The 12064-nt window shown below is 47.4% G+C and overlaps 1 protein-coding gene across 1 annotated transcript; it reads right to left on the bottom strand.

Annotated features, from left to right (window-relative positions):
- Positions 1–684: 684 nt before the first annotated feature.
- On the bottom strand, positions 685–11172 carry LOC307218266 (uncharacterized protein). The gene is made up of 2 exons (XM_079980450.1): positions 11016–11172; positions 685–2738 (listed from the first exon to the last, which is right to left on the bottom strand). Exons 1-2 carry the CDS (start codon positions 11032–11034, stop codon positions 1498–1500), a joined length of 1260 nt encoding a protein of 419 aa, XP_079836576.1. The 5' UTR covers positions 11035–11172; the 3' UTR covers positions 685–1497.
- Between the last annotated feature and the right edge of the window lie 892 nt (positions 11173–12064).

Here is a 12064-nt window from a genome sequence, read left to right as displayed (position 1 = left end):
ATGTTCTTTCTCTGTCGTAACATTAGAACTTGTGGACATTCAATGATGCTGAATGTTGGAGGGAAGATAAAAGTGCTTCTTCATGGAGTGCACAGTTAAGCTATGGAATTAGCTACCAAGAGGAGGCAGTGATGGTCTTGAACTTAGGTGGCTTCAAGAAAGCATTAGACAAATATATGGAGGACAAGGCTATTGATGGCTAGTAGCCATGATGGTTATGTGCTGCATTTATAGTCGGAGGCAGTAATGCTTATGAGAGCAGAAGCCCAGCTTAGGAAGCTTAGCACACACCACGCTGTCTACCAACTTCTTGCTACTGATCTGCACCCCCAGCATCTGCTACCTGAGGTACTTGCCTCTGTCTGGCAAATGGAAGGGCCAGTGCTGAGAAGGGGAATTCTGCCAGTTGTGGCTTCTCCTGCCAATGGCAGTCCTAAGGGGAAAATATGAAACAAGAACTCTCTCTGTGTGTGAGTTTCATATGCTGATTTCTACTAACCAGCCACTCTAGTTTCATTAACCTCTGTGCCACATAAACTTCTATGATGCTCAGCTGCTGAATCATAAGAGCAGAAGGGGTCAAAACACCATCTTTAAAACAAGAGGCAGGACCTACCTGTCACCCCAGATCAGGCTACATGCATAGCAAGTTCCATGAGAATAAACAGAAGGAAACGAATGCACTTAACTTAGATCAGAGAAATATTAATTGGATGTAGTGAAAATATGCTGGAAAAGTTTTTCAATGTTTAGAAGGACGGCAGAAAGAAAGGTGGCTATGTGCAGACCTTTCCACTAGATGTCACTCTCCTCCTTGCAGTGGAAACCTAAGCCTTTAAATAACTGGAGGAGATTCCTGGAATGCAGAGCCCATCTATGACTGGTGTTTGACAGGGAAAGAAACTGAAGTGCAGAGACCAGCTCACACAGCAGAAAAGGAGGTCAGTGAAGAGGGTTTGGGGATTTAAGTGGGAGCTGCAGGCAAAGCCAGGCAGGGATATGTAATACCCAAAAAAATCTAAAAATGCCAAAAAATTCTCTAAATAAAATGGCAGATTAAAAAAGAATGGGCACAGCTGTTATCCTGTCCCAGTTTGCAACCTTCATCCCTGCTCATATGGGCTCCCCACTGCCCCCAAGTCTTGTGTTCCGCATCTTATTTCCTGGAAGGAGGCTAGATCATGAGAAATCTTCACCTCTACTGGAAACCGCAATTAAAATTAATTCTATCAAAGGGCTAGAAACTGCAGCTCATACTGTCCCTCCATCACACCCCCCCCCCAAAGTGGAACAGACCCTAATACAAATGTTCTTCTAGGCATATTAATAACAACACCTGTGTCATTCCAAAGGCTCAGAAGAAAGAAGAGCAAATCCCGGAACACAAAATCATTTACAAGAGAACTCTCATTATTTGTGAAGTTTGCATAATGTTGGGAACTGGATAAGAATTAGCCTATTTTGTGTTCTTATCATACTATGGATCAACAAGCAGCCTCAGCAAAGGTCAACATTCTCATACTCCATGTGGTCTGAGTCCTCCAGTTCAATGCCTGGAACCAGGTTGTAATAATCTACCGACTGGTTCATATAGAGCTTTTCACGGTCTGCAGAATCCTTCAGAACGTCTGTCACACTCACTGTCTCGGCTTCAGACTCCCCACCTGTGTAACCCTCCTCTGCAACGGTCGTTTTTTTGGATCCCGACTTATCTTGCTCAAGGCTTTCCCCATTGGCCTTCACCAAGGAATCATCAGAAGCTCCCAGTTTGATCTCCACCTCTTCATAGAGGTCTCTGCTGCTCCCTAGTAGTGCAGCTGAAGGCTTTAGCAAGACCTGGTTCCTCAACAAGATGTTCTTCTCGCTCCCTGAAGCCGATGCCATAGGCAGCTCACACGGGATGTAGCAGTGATGGTCCCCAGGGTCTTTGGAACCGTTCCTCTCCACTGTAGCCAGCCGGCATTCCTTCCCAGCGTGAGGATGGTAGCTGGTTTTCTTCTGCCGCTTGCAAAAGCACCAGGTGACCAGAACCAGAATAGCCACCACAGGCAGGCAAACAAAGAGAGCCGTTAGGCTATGGTTCCGGCACACCTCCTGCTTAGGGATATCTCTGAGATTCATGCCATGGTAACGCTCTGGGGTGCTACAAGCCACCTCAACGTTAAATGGTACAGGCAGGCATTTTTCCAGATCTTCAAGCAAGCTGCAAGTACAGTGCCAGCTGTTGTTGGAGAGACCTAGCGTGAGGAGGGAGGGTTTGAAAATCCCCGAGGGAAGGGAAGACAAGTTATTGAAGGCAAGGTGGATCTCCTGGATTTGGTCAGATGCTTTCAGGAATGACTCAGGCAGCTTCTGGAGTTGGTTGCTCTCCAGATGAATGACACGCAAGCTGGGTGCATTTCTTAGGAAACCATCTGGGAGCAAACTTAGCTGGTTATGGTCTAAGTGTAGAATCTCCAATGTAGAAGAGCCATTCTCTGCATTGATAATGTCTGATATGCCACAGTTTGATAGGTAGAGCTCCCTCAAACCCGCAGTTCCAGCGAAGATGCTCCAGTCCAAGGAGTTGATTTTAGTCCTGGTGAGATTCAAGCAACACATCTCAGGAGCCAGTTTGGTCTGCAGTTCCTGGAAATCAACTTCTGCGCTGCAGTTGCACGTCTCTTCCAGAGCTCCTAACACGAGTTCTCTTGCTAAGAGGACCACGCCAAAGAGTATGAGTGTCCACCTCTTCTGACCTATAGCAAAAAAAATGACAAGCATCAGTGATTTCTCACAGGTTACAGGTGGGAACTAGATGGCAACGTTGTTGTTCCTGGTTCACTGACAGACATAACAGACAATAATCTGTGAAGTGCCATTGCCTCTAAATTGGATTCCAGTAGTTCACCAAATTCACAAATAATGCATAGGTATTTTTAATACACACACACACACACACACACACACACACACACAATATTAATGTGTCTGAGCTAAAATTCATATTATAATGTGAATTAGATTTTAAAGAACCAGGAATACCATTTTATTTAATGCATTAGCACCCCCTAGTGGCAATGTATGCTTAAACACAGTAAACATTCAATTAAATTATTTAAAGTTTTAACTGGGCTGGATTTGGGTTCATATGCCCTCTTTGGAAATTTAACCCCTGTCCAGTGAAACCTATACAGTGGTACCTCGGGTTAAGAACTTAATTCATTCCAGAGATCTGTTCTTAACCTGAAACTGTTCTTAACCTGAAGCATCACTTTAGGTAATGGGGCCTCCTGCTGCCGCTGCTGCACAATTTCTGTTCTCATCTTGAAGCAAAGTTCTTAACCCGAGGCAATATTTCTGGGTTAGCAGAGTCTGTAACCTGAAGCGTATGTAACCCAAGGTACCACTGTAGTGAGTATCAGCTTCAGCTCACTGCGAAAGGAGCTTAGAGTGGTACATATTTGACTATTCCATTCTTGCAATTATAACTTATGAAGCAACAACTCCATTACTTCCTAGCATATCAATGGGAACACACACCTGGAGGCTTCTGGTGGCTGCGTGGGCTAATGACATCACTAGTTTGTGCCCCTGCTGGTCGCTGGAGCTTATTACCATACAGGTGTAGCATCACAGAACAATATTCTTCCTTGAATGTCGCTAAGGATCAAGACCCAGAGGCCAAAGGGTTGAGAGCTCTCCTCCTCTTATCAGCAACCAAGGGCTCTGAGGAAGACTGTGCTATACCACTGCACCTGTACTTCACCCCCCCATAGCCTGGTGACCTTAATCACACCACACTTGTCACTGGGTGCACTGTGGAGTCACAGTGAACAGCATGACTCTCCTCCAAGTGCTAAGTTGCTGGTATGAGAAAGGGCAGCTACTACTGACCAGATTCAGGCAGCAGGATGTCCAAATCCGGGCCTGGATATATATAGCCTGTTGGTTGAGGCTGATAAGAGTACATTTAAACTTCATAATTTACAGCTTTATAACGTGGTTGTTTAATCGTTTAGTCATGTACCCCATGAACCAGAACACGCCAGGCACTCCTGTCTTCCACTGCCTCCCGCAGTTTGGTCAAACTCATGCTGGTAGCTTCGAGAACACTATCCAACCATCTCATCCTCTGTCATCCCCTTCTCCTTGTGCCCTCCATCTTTCCCAACATCAGAGTCTTTTCCAGGGAGTCTTCTCTTCTCATGAGGTGGCCAAAGTATTGGAGCCTCAGCTTCAGGATCTGTACTTCCAGTGAGCACTCAGGGCTGATTTCCTTCAGAATGGATAGGTTTGATCTTCTGGCAATCCATGGGACTCTCAAGAGTCTCCTCCAGCACCATAATTCAAAAGCATCAATTCTTCCGTGATCAGCCTTCTTTATGGTCCAGCTCTCACTTCCATACATCACTACTGGAAAACCATAGCTTTAACAATATGGACCTTTGTTGGCAAGGTGATGTCTCTGCTTTTTAAGATGCTGTCTAGGTTTGTCATTGCTTTTCTCCCTGCATTGATCATGGAGCCCAAGAAAGTAAAATCTCTCACTGCCTCCATTTCTTCCCCTTCTATTTGCCAGGAGGTGATAGGCCCAGTGGCCATGATCTTCGTTTTTTTGATGTTGAGCTTCAGACCATATTTTGCGCTCTCCTCTTTCACCCTCATTAAAAGGTTCTTTAATTCCTCCTCACTTTCTGCCATCAAGGTTGTGTCATCTGCATATGTGAGGTTGTTGATATTTCTTCCAGCAATCTTAATTCTGACTTGGGATTCATCCAGCCCAGCCTTTCGCATGATGAATTCTGCATACAGTGGTACCTCAGGTTAAGAACTTAATTCATTCTAGAGGTCCATTCTTAACCTGAAACTGTTCTTAACCTGAGGTACCACTTTAGCTAATGGGGCCTCCTGCTGCTGCCGTGCGATTTCTGTTCTCATCCTGAAGCAAAGTTCTTAACCCAAGGTACTATTTCTGGGTTAGTGGAGTCTGTAACCTGAAGCGTTTGTAACCTGAAGCATCTGTAATCCGAGGTACCACTGTATATAATTCTGATTTGCAGGAACTCACTCCTTTAGCATTGCAACACCTGTCCTCTGGAACTACTGATACTAGGCAGGCACCCCTTCACTATACTGTTTTAAATTCTTGCTAAAAACTCGTTTGTTCCAGCAAACCTATCTAGACACATAATTTAGTGCTTGCATTGGCCATCAATCACTGACTCAAACACCTAGCCCAAGAAAGAGACATTTGCAACTGTTTAGTATTATAATCCTCTGAATCGAAGGAGGCTTTCTTCAGGAGTGGTCTTACATATTCTTCCTTCCTGGCAGCTGGAACCATTCCCTGTGCTAGGAAGGCATTTATAATCTCCTGAACCTAGTCCCTTTCCAGTAGTTGCAAAAAGCCATGAAACACAAAGATTGAACACACAAGTGCTAGGCTGGGTCTACTGAACCTTAGACTAGCATTGACTACCACCCTAAATGTTGTTGGGCTCCGACTCCCTTCAGTCCCCGCCAGCATGGCCAATGGTCAGGGATGGTGGCAGCTGTAATTCAACAATATCTGGAATGCCACACATTCACCTCTCCTTCTGTAAGGAAGTCAGGAAGAAGGATCTAAGTAATTGTGTCCCCTCTAAATTTGCCCCACTGATCTTCAGCGCAGAGCCAACTACTCCCTGCCACTTGTATTGAGGTGTCTCCCTCAACCCTTCCTGCTTTGGTTACCTAGGCACTCTCATATGTTGATAGGGTTTCTGAAGCAACCAGACCAAATGCAAACAAAGAATTGCCTCCAAATCCCTTGCAAACAGTGATTAGCTCCATCTTTGCTGTTAACACAGCTTAGAGAAGTAATCACACTCTTGCTAAGGTGGCCTTTAGACATTATATCAGCACACGGGAGGCATTTTTCAAGGAATGAGTGAGTGAGCCCGTAGTACAGCTATTACTCACCACAGCCTGGGCAGGGCTGAGCATGAAGACCTTTCCTTGGAATTTTTCTATTAGGATAACATCAAATTTATAAAAGAATGTATGGGTTAGGGTATTTTTTGTACATATTCATATAATGTTCCCCCCCCTTTACACAGTTCTGTGTTTTGTTCCTTTCCCTTTTTTCTTCTTCTTTTTGTATCACTTTACTGCTTTATATTTGTCCCCCCCCCCAAATAAAATATGAATTAATTAAAGAGAGAAGGAGAGAGAGAGAGATTTTGTTGGTCTTCTACCAGAAAGATGGGCAGGCATCGTTGCAACTAATGATCAATATTGCCCGCAACTCTGTCCACTCTTCCCCTTTACTCAAGGGTTCAGGATGAGGCCAGGCTTCCTGGGCAATGGTGGTGTTTCTGGAATTCTCTTATGCCTGTCAGGGAGACTCATTCCCTTGGAAAGATGCCACTGCCCATGTATGGGCAGAAAGAGGGAGGATCAATGCTGCTTGGGGCCTCTGTGTTTCAACAGGCAGAGAGTGGTGGATGAATCCAAAACACTGGCTTAACTTTTTTAAGGCATGTCTTGGCACACAGTTTGGAAATCCCTGGACTAGAATGTACCATGTAGAAACTCTTGCTAGTAGATTCCAGGGCCGGGGAGGCACAACCTCAAACTGGTGCTCATATATATATCATGTATTTACAACATTTATCTGCTGTAACTGGATGTCATTTTACTTATATATATAACTGACTTCAGTCCCAAATATCTGAAAGACAGTCTTCCTTGCAGACCCTCTTGGGGTTAAGGTCCTCCACCCTCAGAAGCTCAGGCGTGGGGTTGACCCATGAGAGAGAGTGGCTGCCCCTACACTGTGGAGTTCAGTCCCCACAGAGGTGTGTCTGGCACTTTCATTGTACAGTTTTCATCCTATGCTGAAGATACACACCTCTTAACCCTTGCCTTTGACACTTGCGAGATATAAATAAATTTAGGACCCACTCTAGTTGCGGTTGTAATTTGTTTTAAGGTGTTTTTAAAGTTGTATTTTACATTGTTCTGATCTGGAACAGCTTAATCCTGAGCTTTTAAGACCTCAGACCTAGATTTCTAAAAGCTAAATTGCTTCTTATTTGTCTCTCTTGACAACCTCCCATCTTATAGCCAAGCCAGCCGCTACTTGTGTTTCTACAATGTTATGCTTCTGCCATTGTGTGTAATCGGAAGCTGTGGTGCTTTGGAACCCGTTCAGGAGACATTGATTTTATCTAGGCAGTGCTGGAACAATTAAAATACCTTGAGCCGGAATAGGGTCCCTCCCTGGACTCTTCCTGAGCAGCGATGTCAGCTTTTCCTCCCCAGGCTATTGTCCTTAAAGGTCCAGTGACCATTCCCAACTCGTAAAGCAGCTTATTAAAATTAGTGCCCAATTCCCTGAGAAATGTATAAGTGGCAAAGAGCAGCAGCCGTACCTCTGTTGGTGTGAACAGAAACCAGCACTATTTTGGCCAGGAGCAAAATTGTTTTTTTCCAGAAGGGCCATGATTAAACTGTAGATTTGTATTTGTCATGGAATCATAGGATGAAAATTAGTACAGTACTAATGAGTTTCCCCAAAAATTGAGACGAATTCATGGTAGTCAGGCCAAAACAATATCTGTTAAGGTACAATTTTGTGGGAGGGATACAGACCCGAAATTTTCTAGCTACTAAAATGCTTGACAATGGATGGCTTGCTTTACAAATGTGCTTTTGTTGTACCATTTCCTTTGAAGCATCTGACTCAGGCTGCTGTTAGGCACAGGATATTAGATTAGATCCATAGCATTCACAAGGCAGTCTGTGATCCCTTTGTTTACAGCCTCTGGGCCGGCCCTAACATTATGCCGATTGAGGCAGTTGCCTCGAGCAGTGGATACCGGGTGGTGGCAGCAGCAACTATCCTCCTTGAGCTGGTAGAAGTAAGATCCCAGTAGTGGGAATGCTTGCTGTGTTGCCTAGGCTCCTTCTCCCAATGTGTCACAGAGAGCACAACTGTGAGCAGGCAAAGAGGCACTTTGCAGCCCAGGCCATGAACTCCCATAGGCATCACACACTCCAATCATGTGATATGTATTGGTGCAGCTGCTGCAACACAGCATTACTTTCTGCAGGTAGCATATAGGTGTCAAGCAGAGTGGGAGCAAGGTGCTGGAGGACAGAGCTGTGTGTGTGTCATGCAACCTGGCCTGCACCCCATTAGCACATAAGAAAAGCCCTGCTGGATCAAACCAAAGCCCCATCTAGTCCAGCATTCTGTTCACAACATGGTCAACATGTTGATGTCCACAGGAAGCCCACAGGCAATATGTGAGCATGACAACACTCGCCCTACCCACTAAGCTAACCTGCTGCGCTTGGGTGAAGTGAGAGATGTTGCCCCATCAAAAGCACTGAAGTAGGATTCAGCTGCTAGTCTAGTCCGCGTCTGTGTGTGCAACTGAGGAGGAGGGAATATTGTCCTTTGTCCCAGGCGGCAAAAATATTGGGTCAGCTATGGGTTTTATTCTTCTTACCCCATTTCCCATACCTGGTCCAGGTAGCTCTCTCAGGTGGCGAGTGCACATCTCTCCCCCGCCTCCTTTTCTAGCATAACATGCACATGGAAAGCTGACTCATATATCCCTGGTAGGGAAGTTAATGAGATTCAAAGTAAGGCAGAATGCATTGACTCTCTCCCTGCTAGGGGAGGTCATGAGTTCTCCATTTCCATGTTATTCTGAAAGCACAAAATCCAGGTATGCAGCTGACTCACAGGCACACTCTCACCATTTCCTGCATTGTGAAATGCTGCCCTAAGGTGGCCACTTCCCATCACTAGACCTCTGTTTACAGCCTTGTTACCAGGGTAAAATAGCTCTCTTGTGGGCAGAAACAAATGACCAGAATGCTCACGGGTGCTAGGCATTGCACCGCTTCACAGTGCAGCTGAAAGACTGCCTATTTTAATACTCCCCATGTACACTAGACCACAGTTGTCTGCCTGCAAGGAGTGGGAAGTAGCATCTCATTTGCCTCTGAACAGTGATTCAGAACTTACCGTCACCACATACTTCTTGCTCAGACATCCTAACGATGGCTCTTTTCTGCCCAGCCCGTCAGGCAAGCTACCCTGCTTGCCCTACCCTCCTTACACCCAGGTCTGCATTGTGATATCTTGCAATAGGATGCCTATATCCCACACTGTAACCCTGTGGGCGACACTGCTCTTTTCACCTGCTCCCTTCTCATGGGCAGCCCCTCCACAGTCTCACATGCTACATTGGGCCAGGATAGACAAATGATGTGTTGCGTCCATGCTGTGCGACTTGCACAAGTGATGCGAGGACGTCACACAACGTGCATGCATGGCGTGTGCACAGTTGCCATGGAATTTTGAGGTAGCTCAGCCTCTACTTGAACATGTAAGGGGCCCTCAGCCTCCACCCCCCTCAGATGGCTCCCCTGCCCCCTGCACACCACAATTCCATGTACAGAAGCTGACAGGACAGGTTCTTGAACCTTACTTCGACATTTGTGACAGGGCAGCATCCTCCATCACACGAGGGCAGGCACCTGTAGCACACACAGCTCCACCCTCCAATACCTGCTTGCCGCCCCTGAGCAGTTGCCACCTGAGGCAGCTGCTTCACTTTGCCTAATGTTAGGACTGGCTCCGGGACCAGCTCTGGCTATTCCTTCCCCAGCTCTTCTTCAAAGGAGGAGGAGAACTTGGGGGTGCTGACACACAAAGGCATGGTGCCGCCACTGTACGCTGAACGTTCCCCCAATAACCAATTCTGTGCCAGGGGAAGTATGTAAACCTGGAGAGAAAGCAGCTGCCTCAGGGGAATTGCCTGGTGTGTAACAATTATACCAGCACAGGTAGTGCACCCTTGGTGACCTTTCGTGAAGTTTACTATTTGCCTGGTTACAAAAATATAGCAAACAAGCGATCAAGCCTTTACAGAGCCACCCATTCCTCTCCCAGGGACGGCTGCCCCCTAGAGCCCTGGGGGTGCAAGTGACTCGGAGAAAAGGGCAATTGAGGAACTGTGGGAAACCCGGCCGAAAAGATGGAAAGCGATACCCTCCCTTGGACCTGCTTCGCTCCGCCAGGCAGTGGCGATGAGAGAAACGTTTCATTTCTCCCCCAAAAGAGCTAAATGCTGCCCTGATGCTCACGCACTTTCACCCACGAGAATACGGTCCAGCAAGAGGTATCTTTTTACCTTCTTTTGTTACGTCCTGCGGCACACAAAATACTCTGAAGAGCAGTCCTATCCCCCCACCCCACCTGTTTGCGTTTTTGAAAAGGGTGAAGGCTCTCCCCCTTCCCCTTCATGTTGGGCTGAAAAAAGGAGAAACGGATACTCAGGGCCCTTTGACTGCGGGGCAAACCAGGGAGGCAAGAAAGCGGATTTTCCTCCTCAGTGGCCGCCTCTCTCTCTCTCTCTCTCTCTCCCCCCCCCCCCCAGCCTGGATCAGACTTGGAACAATGAGGCCCCTGTTTCTTTAAGACTCGCCGGCCGAAACTCCGCGTTCTTCTCCCTCAAAATAACTTGACCAGAGGGGAGCCTGGTCTCCCGGGATACAAGGTCAGAAACAGAGGGCATCTTCTCTCTGCTTCATGGCAAACCACCTCGGGCCGAGCCAAGAAATGGCAGGGAGACCCTCGTCGCCGTCCCAGATTGCTTTCCTCCTTGACAGATCAGCTTAGCGCTCCTGGGAACAACGCAGCTCGCTTTTCCCACACAGGCGAGCCGGGCAGCTGCGCGCGATCGCCACCCCGCAAACTCTTAGGGTGTAGTGGGGATTAGACGAGGGCTCCCCCTATAGATGGGTGGAGATACAACCTGACCCCCCCCCCGCCTCGCCCCAAAGTCTCATTGACCCACTGATTCATTGATCCAATATCTCGGCTGCGCTTGACGGACGCTCGTAAGGGAGCAAGAAACGCAAGGGGGCGCTCTCGGGCGGGAGGGGTAAGGGGAACCCTAGGCGAACCCCACCCGCCTCGCCCAGGGCGGTGGGGGTGGCGCGCCCAGCCCTGCAGATGTCCTGGCACTCACCTGCCCCGTCCCGTCCCATTCTCTGGGCGCCTTGCGGGGAGCCTCTCTCAAGGCTCTTCCATACCTCGGGCGCTCCGGGCTGCCTGGCGGTGCGCGATCTCTGCCGCCGGGCAGCACTTGGCTCTGCCTTCTTCCCCGGGGCGTGGCCCCCGCGGAACTGTTGCGAACGGCGCCTCGCCTGGGCTAGAAGCAAGCCGGCGGGCGCCTCAGCGCCACGATCCGCTCACCCAGCACACTGGAATTTCAGGGCAGCTGCGCGCATCTAAAACCCAGGACAAACCTCTTTCCCCCACCTTGCTGAGAGAAATGTTGCGTGGTTCTCTTGACATCCTGGCCGCCTGGCCTCTGTTCTTTACCCAGGCTGCGAAATCCACCTGGTGATCACCTGCTGAAGAGTTCTGTGCAACTGGGAAGTTTGCACCAAGAGAAATTGATCTAATAGAACCTTCATCTTTTTAATATATATTTTAGATTCATGTTAGATATTCAACCGAATATTAATGTGTGTATGTATCATGTTTACAGCTCCAGCTTTCAGGGTGTGGTTTTGTAATACTATCATCGTCAGTAATAATATTTGCATTCCCATTGTCTATTGTCTGCTTGACAACTTGGTATGTTCACCAGGATACCGCAAGCCACTTATCTGGTCAAAATGATATATACAGTTGCCTATAAAGGCTCACCTCATCATGAAACCAGAGCAGTACCCACCAGAGAATTGACTGAGCTAGCCTCACGGGAATAAATGGAAGCAGTACAGCCAAAGCATTCATTTCAGAACTTGCTTGTGGGGACTAGATCCTTTGCCTCTAAGGGAATGCGCTTTCGGGAGCCAGGACATTGAACTGGAGCTTTAGAGCAAGGATGGAGAAATTATGGCCCTCAAGGTGTTGTTGGACTCCTAACATCCGAGAGCTATTGATAGTCAGTGTGGTCTGTACAAGGCTAAAGAGATCGTTTTTAACCCTCTGGCATTCTATTATACATCTGACTTACATGGGAGAAAGGTGCATGAAAATAAACTATATTTCCAAGTGAGCAGAGGG

Source organism: Podarcis cretensis (assembly GCF_951804945.1).
Source record: "Podarcis cretensis genome assembly, chromosome: 6".
NCBI classification, from domain to species: domain Eukaryota; kingdom Metazoa; phylum Chordata; class Lepidosauria; order Squamata; family Lacertidae; genus Podarcis; species Podarcis cretensis.
The sequence above is the reverse complement of the archived record's forward strand: the minus strand, read 5'-3'. Positions and strand labels throughout refer to the sequence as shown.